A 15,805-nucleotide genomic window follows, 5' to 3' on the forward strand; every position below is an offset into this window, starting at 1 on the left:
AGCAGAAGCAGTGCCCGGGAGGCCACAGGTGAGGGTCCAGTTTCTACTTTGAGTGGATAGGACATATCTAAACATGTGCTTACTATGGAAACCGCCCCCCCCCATCCCAGAACAAAGGGAAGCATCCTCCAACCAGTCACCAAGCAGGCAGGTCTGTCCTCCCTTCTGAGATCCCCAAACACATTCCATCTTTGAGGCGGCCCTGAGTGAATGTCCCACGAGTTCCGATTGTCAAGGAAGCTGGAGGGGTTAGGAAAGGGTCCTCAGCTAGTAGGTAAGAGCCAGGGCTGTCCGGTAACTCGTCCATAGCCTGCTATTTCCATCTCCTCGTCCGTCCGTACAGAAGGGAGGTCTCTACGGTTTCTTAGGCTTGAGGTGATGTCACAGGACTCCAAAAGCTTGGCTCTGTGGGACATCTCGCTCTGCTGGCCCTGTTTCCCTGGCTCTGGCTGGGGCTGCAGGGCGCTGTCTACACCAATCAAAGGACTAGCAGGGGAGGGTGGGGGGGTCTGGCATTGCTCGGAGTGGGAAGGGGGTATAAAGAGGGGGGAGGAGGAGGGGGAGGGGGAGAGGTAAGGAGCCTGCCCATGCTGCCTATCTGCACCACTGAGGGACACACACACACCAACAGCCGAATGCCACAGGAGTTCACCAAGAGTTTACCAACCTCCTTTGTCACAGAGCACGCGGCATGGGGCCATCAATCACACCTTCATTTACCCATGTCACTCTCCCAAGGAAAGCAGGAAAGCTGGCCCCAGAGCGGCCAGTGGCGCTTCCTCTCTCACCCCCGCTTGATGAGGGCCTCTCCTAATTGGCCCTGCTACATCACTCCCAGGAATGCAGTGTGCAATTAGGGGCTGGTAGCACCCCCTGAGGAGGGCCTCCCTGGCTGGGGCCTCGGCAGCCTCCGGGAAATCAGGGCAAGCCATAGGTTCCCTACCTAAAAAGAGCCGGGGGGGGGGGGGGGGGGGGGGCCCGGGGAGGCCCAAAGGATTCAAGCAGGGGATTGGATGAAGGATACCAGAGTCCCCAGCTCCTGTTCCCAGGACCTCCCGGGCATCTCACAGACAGACTGGGTCCCACTGTCTGTTGCCAGGCATGACAGGGGAACAGAGCCCAGACAGCTACAGGAACTCTGCTACGCATGGGCCCTACGTGGATATCCTGAAGCATCAGGGATGTAGGAAACTATGCCTGTGCCCAGCCCCTTTCCTCCTCCACAGATTTCCTTAAATACACGAGATTTAGTACAGGCTGTCCGTTCTGTCTCCAGGGCTGTCCACTGTTTATCTGCCTGGTGGCCTCTTAGCTATTCCCAGCTCAAATGCCACTTCCAATAAGACGTTCTGCCCAGCTCTCTCGGGCAGGAGAACGACTCTGTGACTCTTCCCTCTGGCCGTCCCCCCCCCCCACGATAGGCCACACTCTCCATCCACACCAGGGATATCTTTCTGACCACCCTATCCCTGCATAGAAAGTCCATCCCCCCTATCCAACCTGCTCAGTGAATCTCTCCAAAATGAATATAAGTGAAATAAAAGAAAGAACAGATAGCCTCCACCCTCACGCAAACTTTCCTATCACTTCCCCAGCCCTGCAGAAGGCCTCTCCTGGGATGCCACCTATTCAGGGAAATCTCATCCTGATGTAACATCTGTCAGGGCCACATGGATAATTCAGCCTCAGATCACATAAGAGCAGGAAGGGCTTCCAAGATGGACCATTGTCTTCATTTTAAGCAAAAAGCAAACCCAAACCTAGAGACTCCAGGCTATCCAAAGTCCCCAGCAGCTTTATGCCCATGATTCCACCCATGATCCCAGGGAAGTTAAGGATTCCTGAATCCGAGGTGTCTACTAGAACATTCCAAGAAGCTGATCTCTTAGGACACCTGGGATTCCCGGGCACACACGGGGCACCCCCACCTTACTGTCCCCACCTCCCCTAAGGCTGCTGGCTGAGTGCAGGGGCATACCTTCCGCTTCTTGGCGCGTCCTTCTGCCTGCAGGGTGCGGGTGCAGCGTTGCACACACTCAGAGAAACTGAGGTTGCTGTGGTCGGCGCTGTAGTCCAGGTCAGCCAGACGCGCCAGGGACAGGATGTAGTTGCAGGCGATCCTCAGGATGGCCAGTTTGGACAGCTTCTGCCCGTAGGAGTAGCATGGCACCTGAGGATGGCAGGGGAGGGCATCAGGAATCGCTGCAAAGACCTCGGTGCTGGCACGCACCCCTCAATACCCACCTAGGCTGGCAGGGAGGGAGAGCAGCCTGTCCACTGTGTGTCTGGGCCTGACACCTGATGTCATGACCTGTGCTAAGCATCTCAAGGGTGCACTCCCACTTCCCAGCTCATCCACTCCCACGCTCTAGGTTGTGCCCGAATTCCCATCGGACAGGGGAAGACGATGAGGCCCAACCCACCGGCTGAAGTACCGCAGATTTCTGCTCTGACAGACAGAGCCCTGTCCTCCTCCCCCTCCGAGGGGGCAGATGTTCTTTCTACTGACGACGCTTTCTTTTCACGGGTTCATTCATTCATTGACACTTACTTTGTTGGACACTTGATGCCCCAACAGTTAAAACATTTTTTTTCTTTTTCAAGATAGGGTCTCACTAGGTAGTCCTGGATGGGCTGGAACTCGTGGCATAGACCAGGCTGGCCTCTAACTCATAGAGATCCGCCAGCCTTTGCCTCCTGAGTGCTGGGATTAGAGGTGTGCACCACCATGCCCTGCAAAAACTTGACTCCTATGGGCCTGCTAATATATACCTATAATCCCAGCCCCACCAGGGAGGTGGAGGCAGGAAGATCAGGAACTCAAAGTCAACCTGTTATGTAGTAAATTCACAGAAAGCTACAGGTGACTCCGTCTCAAAACAACTTTTAAAAAGTTAAAATAAAAACATGACTCCTAGTCAGGTGTGGAGGTGCACACCTATAATCAGAGCATTTGGGGAGCCAAGGCAGGACACTGCTGTGAGTTGGAAGCCACCCTGGGCGACACAGTGATTACCGGACTCGCTAGGGCTACAGAACCAGACCCTGCCTGAAAACAAGCAGGCAAATAAACAAACTCCAACTCCTGCCTTCAAAGAATTTAGACCCAAGGAGAACAACGCAGGCTGGAGCCATGGTCAGAGGTAAAAGCTGGAGCCATGCAAACCTCACACCCAGAGGCCAGTCCTGGGACTCCGTGTGCAGGAAGGAGAGGACCCAGCCTATCTGTCCTCTGCACCTCTCACGTGTGCCGCCGGGGCAATATGCCCACATGCACGCACCGTCCGCGCACACACACACACTTAGTAATAAATAACATTTTTAAAGGTATCATACACTCTCCTGGGACCCTGGAGACATTCAGGGGACGGTGCACATACTCAGACACAAACATGTGATGTGTTTTCCTCTTGCTTCGTTTTTCCTATGCGCTCTGGACCTGGGTCACTGCCAAGCATGGCACACAACAGGTGTGTAATAAATGCCACCAGCCCCAACCAGACTTGATTCATTTGTCTCTGATTCAGCAGCAGCTAATCACTCAGTAATTATAGAGGGGTGTGCTAGGAGAGGGGGCGGAGCCTCTGACTTCTTAGCATCGTCCACCCTACACAAGTGCTATGGGAGCCATCTAAGAGTGAAGACCACAGGATAGCAGAACTGAGTGTGGCGTTGTAACATGGACGTAACTCCTCAAAATCTACTAACCAATGGACCTGTTCCTTCTCTCCCCTGTTCACCCAAATGGCTGAAACGTTCCACCAGCAGCCGAGGCTCTGGTCCTATCTATAGCTCTTTGGCCTCTTACACAGTGTCCATATCACCAACTCACCATGACTCCACCGAACGTGGGCCCACACAGAACTGCTGCTGTAGTATTTAGGGAGCATTCTCATGGGCCAGGGGCTCTTTGAAGTCCATGGTTTTGATCCAAGGATGCTTTTATCCCTCAGGGGACAGATGGCAAGGTCTGGGGACATTCCTAGTTGTCACAACTGAGGAGCAGCAGGGTTCGGAGGGGTGCCTGGGGTGCTACTGAACACCACACCGTGTACAGGACCCTTAATGCCCTCCACAACAAAGAACTCTTTGGCCCCAGAGCTCAGTAACGCCAAGAACGAAAAGCCCCACTGGAGGCCCCAGAATCAAGGATGAGCAAGACCTCTGACTGTTCCCTAAATACATCATTCCCTTTGACCAGCCTTCCTCTAGGGACTTTCTGTCATTTCTCATGCCCACCCTATACCAAGGGAGCAGCCTTCCTTCATGGAGCTATTATGGAGCTGTATCTGTCTTTAAGTCCACATTTTTGCCCCACCCCTAGTGACTGGTGTCCCCACATGCTGGGGGAAGCTTACAGCTGTGGAGTGTAATCCAGATCCTGCCCAGGCTCCAAAGGGGCTGATTAAATAAGGCAATGAGTGAATTAACTCCAGAAGCTTTTGACTCTTGTTCCAAAAACACTATTTGGGGGCAGGAGAGATGGCTTGAAGTTAAGACAGCATACTGATCTTCCAGACAACCAGAATGTGGTTTCCAGCAGCCAGATAGGGCAGCTCACAACTGCCTATAACTCCAGCAACACGGGACCCAAGGCCTCTTCTGGTCTCCTCAGATTCTGCACTAGCATACAAACCCACACTCAGACACATATACACGTAATTAAAATAAAATAAGATAAGATAAGGGGCTGGAGAGATTGCTCAGTGGTTAGGATACTGGCTGTTCTCCCAGAGGACCTGGGTTTGATTCCTAGCACCCACATGGCAGCTCAAAGCCATATGTAACTCCAGTTCTAGGAGATCCAATACCCTCTTTCAGCCTCTTTAGGTACCAGGCACTCACAAGGTTATGTAGACAAATATGCAGGCAAAACACTCATATCTATAAACACAAATAAGATAAAATAAAAAAGACTTTATCTGGGCTGAGAAGAATTTAATCACGTGCCTTGCAAAAATGATGTCCTGAGAGCCAGGAGGTGGTGGCGCATGCTTTTAATCCTAGCACTCAGGAGGCAGAGCCAGACAGAGCTCTGTGAGTTCGAGGCCAGCCTGGTCTACAGAACGAGACCCAGGACAGGCACTAAAACTACACAGAGAAACCCAGTCTCAGGGGGAAAAAATGATGTCCTGAGTTCAGTTCCTAGAACACATATTAAAAATGTCCAGGATGGTAGCATTTGCTTATAATCTCAGTACTGGGAAGGCAGAATCAGAAGCATCATGGAGCTCGTTGGCCAGCCTGCCTAGACTACTTGGTTAGTTCCAGATCAATGAGAGAAGAGAATCTAAATTAAAAAAAAAAAAAAAAAAGAGGCACAGCAGAAGCTGTCCTCTGGCCTCCACACGTAGCCACACGCAGGCACACAGGCACACGCACGCATGTGCCCTTCATCTCTCTGAAGACAAACAATCAACACATACAACACCTCTGACTCCTGGATTCAACACCTGGCTCTGACTCTGTCCAGCCTAAGACTGAGTGAATGACATACTCACTCTGAGCCTGGGTGCCTTTGTACCCTGGGAACAAGACTGACCTCACAGGGCAGCAGGGATTCAGTGGATGACGTAGGCACTGTACACGGCAAGCCCAGCAGAGGACAGCAAGATGACAACATTTAGTATTGCAGAAGGTCCCAAGCAGACTCCAGAGAGGGTAAGAAACCTGGTCACAGTAGCTAACCACCTTCCAGCCTACAGGAACCGGGAGACCAGAAAACCAGAGCAAGAGGGCAGAGAACGCAACAGAGCAAGCTAATTCTCCTGAACCCTCAGCCCCCAGCAACACACCCATCCTCCCCATGGCCACGTCACCAAACCCACCCACGAGAAGCTGCCAGAACAACGCGATCTGACTGTTTTTAGAGTCCAGAAAACCCTGTTATCAGTTTGAACAAATAAACAAGATCTGGGCCGGGGAAGAGGGTCTCAGGGGCAGGCCAGCTCCTCTGCCTGCTCCTCGACCCAGGAGGGGATGTCTGCCTGCAGGGTGGAGGAATCTGGGGACCCAGAACTATTGTCACTTACAGGTCATCCTGGCTTCCTTCAGCAGCCAACTCTGCACCTGGGCCCCCAAACAGTCTGGCTTCTAGGAAGAAGCGAGGCTTTTGAGAAAGGTCTATGTGCTGGGGCCCAGAAGGACAGGTGGGGGCCAAGGCCAACCCAGGAGCACCAGGCCACGTCCTGGGCCAGCCTGTCCTAGATCTGTCACTTTGTGCCACTGCTTGGGTCAAGGTCCTGGTCAAACAGAAAGAAAACCATGGATTGAACCCTTGTCCATCTGGCACGGTCATAGCCTTTCACAGCATTATCCTGTTTGAAATCTGCCCCAAGTAAAGGTGAATGTCCCATACGCCCATGAGGAAAACAGGTGACATTCTGAGCCTCGGATCAGTCAGCTGAGACCTGGCTGGAGTCTGCCTGGCACCCAAGGAAGGCACACACAACAGGACACTCCTCTGCTACCAAGGTGGCCACGCGAAGCAACAGTGGCCTTCAGGTGGCTTGCCTGTTCCTCCCCCTACCGCAAGGCTGGCTCTCTGGTTTACTTGGCTCCTTCTAGGTTATCCTGGTGCCAGGACTAGAGAGAGAACTCAGCTGCTAGAGTGCTTGCCTAGCATGCCTTGATACCCTGGGTTCAGGCCCCAGCAGGGCACCAACCAGGAGAAGTGATGCACACCCACAACCCCAGCACTTGAGAGGTAGAGGCAGGAGGACCGCAAGTTTGAGGTTATCCTCAGCTATGTACTGAGTTTTAGGTTAGCCTGGGGTACATTAGACCCTGTCACAAACATTTAAAATATACATACCACTACGACAAACGATAATAAAACCACTCCCGGGCATTTCTGGTGCCTATACGGCCTTTAGCCCTCAACAGCTCAGCTAGCACGCAGCCTGGAGACACCTTGGCCTGACTGCTCCCACAAAGTAAGAGTCCAGAATATTCTGCCTCTAGGATGCTGAGGTGAGACAAGAAGAGCTCCTTTAAATTCCAGGCGCTTACACTGGCATGATTTAGCCCAAACGCCTTCGCCTCTCTCAGCCTTAGTTCCCTCCGTTAGAGGGTAGGACAGCAACACCCACGTTCCTCACTGGGTTTATTTTTTTTTTAATATACATTGGTGTTTTGCCTGCATATGTGTCTGTGTGAGGGTGTCAGAAACCCCGAAACTCCAGTCAAGAGTCTTGAGCCGCCATGTGGGTGCTGGGAATTGAACTCAGGGCCTCTGGAAGAGAGCCAGTGCTCTTAACCACTGAGCCGTCTCTCCGGTCCCTCCTCACTGAGTCTTGAGGACATATATCGGTGTTGCAAAAAGTCCCCAATAGCCACCTGCTACAAAGCCCTGCGGATGGAGGCATTCTGAATGCCGTCTATACCCTTCTCTCCAGCAGGCCGCTGTGGAAAAGGCGATGATGTCCACTCCACAAAGATGCACTTGACTCCCAGCTGTGTGGTCTTCATAGTCTCCCAGCTGCAGAGAGATGCTGGGTTTTGAAGTCATGGCTGGACCAGTGCTCTTCTCAATTAGCTTAAGATGGGGGTGGGGATAGCTTTGGATAAAGTTTTGGGCCAGCGATCCCAGAAGACCCCACTTGTGCACATTACCTCTGTGAACATCCACAGCAAGCCATAGGCCCGTCCACACCCCCAGTTGCCTGCACAGGACCCTGCCTGGTCAAGAGCCTGGAGTTGAAGGAGTAGGTAGGGCCACTGGGTCCCCCACTCTTCATCTACACTTCCCAGCTTCCGGAATGGTAAAGGGACCCCCTCATGTTCATCCATAAGGGCTAGCTGCATCTGCACACATCTGTGCAGGTGTACGTGCGTATGTTCGAGCGTGCGCTGTGAGGGCCAGACACCAATGTCAGGGGTCCCCCTCGACCACTCTCCATCTTAAATTTTGAAACAAGGTCTCCCCTGAACCTGGAGCTCGCTGGTTCAGCTGAACTGGACCGGCGATCAAGTCACAGCGCGCCTGACGTTTCTACCTCCCCAGCGCCAGCGTGCCTGACATCTTTGTGGGTGGGGCGTTGAATCAGGTCCTCATGTTTCTATAGCAAACATTGTACTGACTGAGCTCTCTCCCCTGCTCCTGGATTCTAAACTCCACAAAAGATCAGCTTCGGCATTCTCACAGGGTCCTCTAGGCCCCCCAAACATTCCACTCCTCCTCCACGGCCCAAGCTGGACCCTCCCTTGGCTCCTGCAAACACCGGCTGGGCAGCCTCGGGGCCTGGTTGTCCCTTGGACATCGTCCTGACTTTAAGGAGGGCCGTGCCTTACAGGACCTGGTTCTTCACCAGAAACGTGGGCATCCCAACAGCTGCTTCTCAGAACGGGGTCACAGCAGACAAGTGTGGGGTGAAAACAACATAAACAAAATCAAGAATCTACCAGAACATGCAGGAAAACCCTCAAAGCCCTCTGCCCTCGGACAGTCCCTCAGAGACCCCCAGAGCTACAAGCATACGATGTCCCTGCAGACAGGGACATTCTAGATTCCTTCTGTATGAAACTATTCTCTCGTGGGTGTGGGGCAGGATTCATGGGGTGAAACTCCCTGATCTAGGGCTGTTCAATATCCCTGCCAAGTCTACTTAGAAAGGTCCTTTAAAATTCCAAGTCTCTACAAAATGAAGTAGGGCCTAAGACTCCAACCATTCACTCCCAGGGCCTGACAGACCTGGGGACAGAACCTGGCCACTTTCTGCAAGTGTCCTCGTTGGTGTAAGGACAAGCAACCTACAAACTTACAACCAAAGATACATATCCATGTCACAGGAATCTCAACAGTCTCCCTTCGAAGTGTGAGCTTGGGGGCAGGGAGAGTCCTGTCCCCCCTTGCCAACTGTGGGGAGCTCCAGTGTGAGCAGGCTCATCCCCCCAGTCTGGGGGATGCACAGACACTGCTGGGGGTCCCCCGTGTCTCTTTCACCTCAGAGGATTTGGGAGTCCAAGAGAGGCTAAGCTGAGACCACCATCCCCATACCTTTCTGAGATCACTTTGAATGAACCTGGGGAGACCCCTGGAGACCCCCAAGCTACACTGGGGGAGGTAGCCCGGACCCCACTTGCTTGATACCTCCTTCAGGGGAAGAGGCAGAGGCCAAGGGCCCATCACACTCTCCTGCCGCTTCTCCACGGACATCAAGGGAGAGATCACAGGCTCGACATCCCAAAGGTGGGCACAGCTGGAGGGTCCTGCCAGGGAACCGAGACCCACAGCTCAGGCCCTTCCATCTTCTACCCACTACAGCTGGCCTTCCCCGGGACCCCTCCCACCTGGCAGGGAGCAGCCTGCACGTGGCCAGGCCCAGCTGCACACACATGGCCTTCATATGAGGCAGCAAGGAGGACTCCCGTGCAGCTGGGCTGGTGGCGAGTGCTGTGGTCTGACCATCTGCCCCAGAGCCCCTCTCCCCAGACCAGAGGGACTCTCTCCCACCTGGACCTCTGCCAGCAGCCACACGGCCCCCTGTGTTCTTTCTTCCCGGTTGGGAGGGTCGTGGAGATTGTAATGACAGGCAGAGGCCCGACTGGCCCCCTGGTGCTCGGGGTGGGTAAGCCAAGAAGCAAAGCCGTTAAGCACTGGCCACTGGGAAAGCCTCAACCCTGATTCATTCCAGGCTTGGTGGTGACCACACAGCTCTGCATCTGCGCGACGCCACGAAGGCACTGCCCAACTGGGACCCGAAGAGCGGCCCACGGACACAGCACGGCACAAACGCCCGTGAGTGAGGCCACCAAACACCCTGCGCCACCTCAGCCAGTTCACTGTAAGCTTCCCGAGACCCCCGGGGCGACCCGGTGTGAACCCGGGGTGCTGTGGAACGATGGCGGCGCCCGCTTCACAGCACCAGCTGGAACACGGAAGATGCTAAGACAGAGCCTGGCGCTTCCTGCGCTTGTTATCAGGTGACGGAACGATTGCCTAGACAGCTCAGAGGGTGCCCGCTGCCAAGTCCAACAGCCCGAGTTCAAGCCCAAGGCCCATGGGGTAGAAGGAGAGAACCAACTTGGAAGTTGTCCTCTGACCTCCACTCACCCTGTGGCACATCTATTAGTGCATGCACGTGCACATGCATGCGCCTGTGCACACACACACACACACACACACACACACACAAATACAAATTAAAGTTTCAGATAAGCTGGGTATGTATGGAGGTGTGTGCCTTTAATCTCAGCACTTAGGGAGGCAGAAGCAAGCAGATCTCTATCAATTCCAGGCCAGCCAGGTCTACATAACAAGATGCAGGCCAACCCAAGGCTATAGGAAGAGACACTGTGTAAAGGGGGTGGTTTAAACAATAAAGAATCCACACGGTCTCATCTTACAGAGCCCCGCTCAGCCCCGAGGCCCTTGCGGACGTTAGAGAATGTTCCTCCTCCTTACTGTTCCTGTCCGACTCTGTCCCCTCTACACAAGGGAGCTGCCTGTGAGGTAGGGGATAAGATCATGACGTAACCTTAGCAGCCGAGGCCCCGAGAGGACAGGTGACTGTCCACGGCCACACGGAAAGACCACGGAGCCTGACAAATAGGAGGCGGAGGCCCAGAGAGGAAGATGTTCCCTGTGACACAGCACCCCCTCGACCAGACGGGCGCTTTGGTGGTGGGGACATGGTGGGTAGAGTCTCAGTCCCTGGCTATATTCCTGTCCTCAGACAACAAGCAGGCATCCGATACGGCCCAGCAGCCCGTCTAGGGGAAGGACACAATAGCTAGGGTCAGGAAAAAGCAACAGGTGTGTGTGTGTGTGTGTGTGTGTGTGTGTGTGTTCGTGTGTTGCGCACATGTACTGAACACACATTCATACATACATTTAACTACATGTATGCACACACAAAGCCTCTTTTGATCATGTGTGGGCTCACTTTCTGCAGACACTTGTCCCACAGATGGCAGAGATGAAAGCAGGCAGTAGTAACAACCTCATCACTGAGAGTCTCCGGGGGCACCACCCAGTGGGAAGATTTTAGCCAGAGAAGTTCTCCAGAAACTGCTGCCATCTCACCCCTAACTCACTACAAGATGGTCTTGGCTAAGCCGCCCACCTTCTCCTGGCCTCAGTATTGCTTGCTATAAAATGGGTCTCCCCAATCCTGACAGGGACGTTAAGACTAAATAAAGTAGAGTTCCCTGTTGGAAGTTACAAAAGCCACAGGACATGAGAGACACAGACTGAACACACAGCCATGATGCTCTCTCTGGGAAAGGCTTCAGAAGGTGGCTGGACACAGGTAACGGGCGGGCGATGAGATGGAGGCTCTGGGCACGTGACTCCGCAGCTCAGGAAAGGCTCACCTAGCTGCAAGTGAAGCAGATGTACAGGCAACTTCCTGCCCTGTCACCCTCCTGTCCCGTGAGAGGGACCGCAAGACACGCTGCAGGCTGTCACTGCCCAGGCATGCAGGGGCGCAGGAGCTGGCTAGGGTAGAGTCATGGCTCACAGCTCAGGGCAACAGCTGATGTGTCTGCAGGCAGGAACAGCCACTGATCAAACATTTCTCCCACACTCACGTGAGACGCTCAGGCTGAAAGGCCATCGAGGCCATTTTTTTTCTAGGGGTTCCACGTCCAATTCGTAGACGGACTAAGTCCCCATTGCCTGACCTTACCCACAGAAGGAAAAGGAGAGTATGATACAAAAAGATGATGTTTTCTGAAACGGTTTGTGACTGGCTAATGCCCAGAGAGGTTGAGTAACTTTCCAGGAGACAAACGCTAATCAGCGGCAGAACAAACGAAACTTTCATCCACCACCCACTCCAACCCCTTACACGACCTGGACGGGAAGGCCCATACTACACCCTTTTTAGATCTTCCTCGTCCCCAAGAACACTAGAAACTAGAGTCCCAGGCGAGCACCAAGCTTATCTTAAGTGGAATTGTCAACTGCCCCCCTCCACCATGGGTAATTCTCCAGTTAAGTATTCTTTTGCTTCCCCAACAGGCTCTGTCAGGTGAGGGCAGTCCCCACCAGCGCCCACCGGGTGAGAAGCCTGAGACTTATCCAGAACTCAGCTCTGCAGACCTCCCTAGAGAGAATGCTGCCAGCAGCCGTCTCCTGGGCAGCGGTGACTGATGTGACCAGAAGAGGAAGGGCAGCAGTGGTGGGCAGGATCTCCTGGGAAAGTTCCCACACATCAGTTCCCGAAGCTGTCCCAGGAAGGACTTCAAGCTTGTAGCCCGTGTGCTCAGGGACTCCGGGAACCAGGCAAGTGCAGAGATCCCACAAGCAAACTGAGTCAACATGGAAGCCAGGGCCTGAGAGGGTTGACAAGCTTCCCTGGCTTCCCTTTACATTTCAGGACACCCCACGCCCCGCCCCCGCCAGGAACGCACCTCTGTGGTGTTATGGGTCTTGGTGCCACCCACAGGGGGCCAAGACCCCAAGCAGGCCAAGTGCTCGCAGAGCTGAAAGGCCGTGCATGCTCTGCTCCCCTCCCCTGCCTGGGGAAGATTCCCATATTCCCCCTCTGTATTCCCCACCGATCCCAAGGGATTCCAGGAGACAAATGCGCGCTGCCGTACAAGTCAGACGCGCGGACTAGATTACCCCTCGGGAACACTGGGGTGTGTTTGGGCCAGAGATCCTTAGCTTTGGCCCACTTTGCAAACCAAGATCCGTGGCAGCAATGGTAACTCAAAACCTGCCTGCGTTTGCGGGACTCCCTTTATTCCTGATTCCGATCCTGGGGCCACTCACCCACCCACTCCTGCCACTGTTGCCCCGCGGCGGAGAGTGGGTACCTGCTTCCTGAGCGCCTCGAAGGCTGCGCTGATGGTGTGCACCCGCGTCCGCTCCCTGGCGTTGGCCAGGAGCCTCCGGGTCTGCTGCAGGGCTTTGATCTCGGTGGAGGCGGCGGTCGCTTCGCCTGGCCGTTTCCTAGGCGACGCGGAAGAATCCGGGTGGTTATTGTAAATTACGTGTGAAATTGACGAGTAGGAACTTTCCCCCGGGCGCGTGGGGGGCGCAAGGCGCACGGGGGACTCTCGTGGCGCCGCTGGGGGGTCGGGAGGCGCAGACGGCGTGGGGCGTGCGGGAGGGGCGCACAGCAAGATGCGGGGACGCAGAGCCGGCTCGCGGTAGGGCTGCGCCTCGGGACGCTCGGGTGCCAAGCTCTGGGACGCCGGTGGCGGCGTGGGTAGTCCCGGTCCCACTGTGCCCAGGGCGAAACCGCGTTTGCGCGCGTCTGAGACGTCAGGCGCTCGGATGCCCCTGAGCTCCCGGGCTGTGTCCGTGCCTCCACCTGGAGGCACCGCTGGCGCCACTGAGGCTGGTACTGGGGTCACGATCGGGAACGGCTGTGTCCTGTCCCGGAGCCCGTTGGTGGCGGCGGCGGCGGTGGCGCTGGCCGTGGCGCCGGGCTCGGGTGCTTCCAAGTCCAATCGGAAAGTTTTATAGCCGTTCGCGCGCCGCACCGGCTCCTTGCCTTTCCGCTTGAGTTTCTTGAGGCCGTTCAGCTCTTTCACGCACACGGTCTTCCACGGCCCGTCCTCGAGGACCGGGATGTGCTTCATGGCGCGGACGGCGCCAGGCAGGGGCGTGGGACTGGCCGGGACGCGCGCCCGCTGCGATCGCTCTGCACGCTGAGCGCCTGGCTGCGCCCGGTGGCCGCCGTGCTCAGCGCCGCCTTGTCGCCGAGCTCTCTCCTCCTACCCTCCCTCCCCGGGTCCCTCCCTCGCTCCCCCACTCCCGGGGCAGCTGCGCCTCCGGCTCCGTGAAGCCTCGGAGGCTGCCCGTTCCCCCAGGAGAGCTCAGAGTGTCATCAGAAGTCGCTGCAGCCCTGCCAGCATTTCAGCAGAACGCCCGCTGCGTTCCATCTGTGTTTGTTTAGCCTCAGTTTACACAGAAGCCCAGTTCGCTAGATCACTCAGCGCCGCCCGCCCGGAGAGGAGGCAGCTCCCGCCGCCGCCGCCGCCGCCGCTGCCGCCTGCCTAGCCCAGGCCGCCCGAGCCGCGAGCGCCTTTAAAGAAACAGGAAGCATTTTTCAAAACAGCTGGGCTGAGGGCCGCCTCCTTTGTCCGCGTGCTCTCGGCCTCCCCCTACCCCCATGTCTTGTGCCGGAACCCGCCTCCTCCTGCTCGCCCTCCCCGCCCCCTACTCAAGTTAGGGGCGCGCCTCCTCTCCCCAAAGGCAGCGCTCCCTCCACTACTGTTCTGAGCACGTGGCTGTTGACCGCTCTGGCCCTTCACTGCCCTGCCTTGTTGGTCTGGGGGTGATGCAGCGCCGACCTTACCCACCCAGAGCCTTCCCGTCTACCCCCGACCCAAACTTTCCAACAGAGGGAGATCCAGACCGGTGACTTCTTCTGGGAAGGGAAGTGGGAGAGAACCCCAGAGAGGCTGGTCATTGTCATCCTGCTACAAGGACTTTTCTCCCTTCTTCCTCCCACTTCGCTGGAGCAGAGGTCCCAGGAACCCAAGAGGTCACATGGACATTCGGGAAACGGAGGCACTGAAGTACACGGGAGGCAGAGGAGGGTGCAAGTTTCTGGGTTAGCAGACCTAACATCTGTGAAGATCTGAAGTCATCTCACCCGAGGCGCCCTGCTAAACCCAGATTTACTCATCTATGAAATGAGAAATCCGGAGGACGTGGAGAACATCCGTGCTTGTCACAGCCTGGCTGTGAAGCACCAGACGCATGGAGGTGCCCGTTCCACAGTTGCTGAGCTAACGTTATGAGCCAAGGCAGGACAGCCTCTCGATAACGCAAAGTTCGCAGCTCCAGAGCTCAGCTTTGCCCTTTACCAAGTCGCCTTGGCACAGTCGTGCAACCCCTCTGCTCCTCCCTCTCCCTGTGGCTAGGATGGGGTCATAATCACGCTTTCCTCCTGCGGAGACAGGAAAGATAAACTGAGCATCGAACCCTGATGTCAGTGGTAAGGGGCAGAGTCCGCCCTCCAGACGCCCTAGCCTCCATGCCACTGGAGATCCTTCTAGAAAAAAAGAGGCCAACCAGGAGGCCCTCACAGGTCCTCTCCAAAGACCTTCTCCCCCGGGCCAGCGTTCTTCTTCCTTGAGGCGAGGGGGTCATTAAAAGGATTAAATGAGGCTTGTATAGAGCATTTGAATGACGCCCAAAGTCAAGTGAACGGTGGCCCTGGACACCCTGGTCATTGTCACCCCGATACAAGGTCTTCTCCTGCTTGCTGGAGCAGAGGTCCCAGGAACACAAGAGGTCACATGGACATTCTGCAAAACTGTCTCAAGATCTAACCAGAGTTGGGCAGAGTGGCAGACGGGTCGCCCATGGCAGTGGAGTGTATTAGAAGCGTCCAGGAGGTAGGAGGTCATTCCTAAACAGGCAGTTAGTGTGTGGGGAAAGCACATCTTTGGTGAGTAGGAAGGGCTCCATGAACGCCGAATCCCAGCCCTTTCCTGATATCCCCCAAGAGGAGGGAAGGACCACTGTAGTGGATGGAAGGAGAGGGGGCAGATAGCGGAATGATGACAGCTATGCTGGGGAGATCTTGCCTCTCCCTCTGGTCAACTGGAGTCTGCTCCTAACACAGTCTCATTAGTCACAGGGTGGACAGAAGAGAAATGTTAGTAACCTAACCGATGAGAAGGGTGCCTGTGACTGCATTCTCAGTCTGCCTGGCCACAGACTAAAGGATGGAGCCCGCTGTATACATCCCTGAGCAAAAATCTGCCCCTTCCCAGTACTCTGGATTCTCATCAGCTTCCTTGAGAAGCTGGACAGAAACCAGCTGAACAGCGCCCCCTGGTGGTACAAGACTTAGGAGACTCACACACACACTACTGACTGCGGCTCTTAAAGAGA

At 55.3% G+C, this 15,805-nt stretch overlaps 1 protein-coding gene across 1 annotated transcript in view; it reads right to left on the reverse strand.

The window, feature by feature from the left end:
• The window catches only part of Atoh8 (atonal bHLH transcription factor 8), a 32,804-nt gene extending 17,513 nt beyond the window's left edge, over positions 1-15,291 (reverse strand). The window contains exons 1-2 of the mRNA XM_028860525.2: positions 12,766-15,291; positions 1,979-2,170 (exon numbers count right to left, since the gene is read on the reverse strand). Coding sequence (XP_028716358.1) covers positions 1,979-2,170; positions 12,766-13,536 — 963 coding nt within the window. The 5' untranslated portion in view covers positions 13,537-15,291. The remainder of the gene's footprint in view (positions 1-1,978; positions 2,171-12,765) is intronic.
• Positions 15,292-15,805: the final 514 nt, after the last annotated feature.

This window comes from Peromyscus leucopus, chromosome 3 (genome assembly GCF_004664715.2).
Source record: "Peromyscus leucopus breed LL Stock chromosome 3, UCI_PerLeu_2.1, whole genome shotgun sequence".
Taxonomy (NCBI): domain Eukaryota; kingdom Metazoa; phylum Chordata; class Mammalia; order Rodentia; family Cricetidae; genus Peromyscus; species Peromyscus leucopus.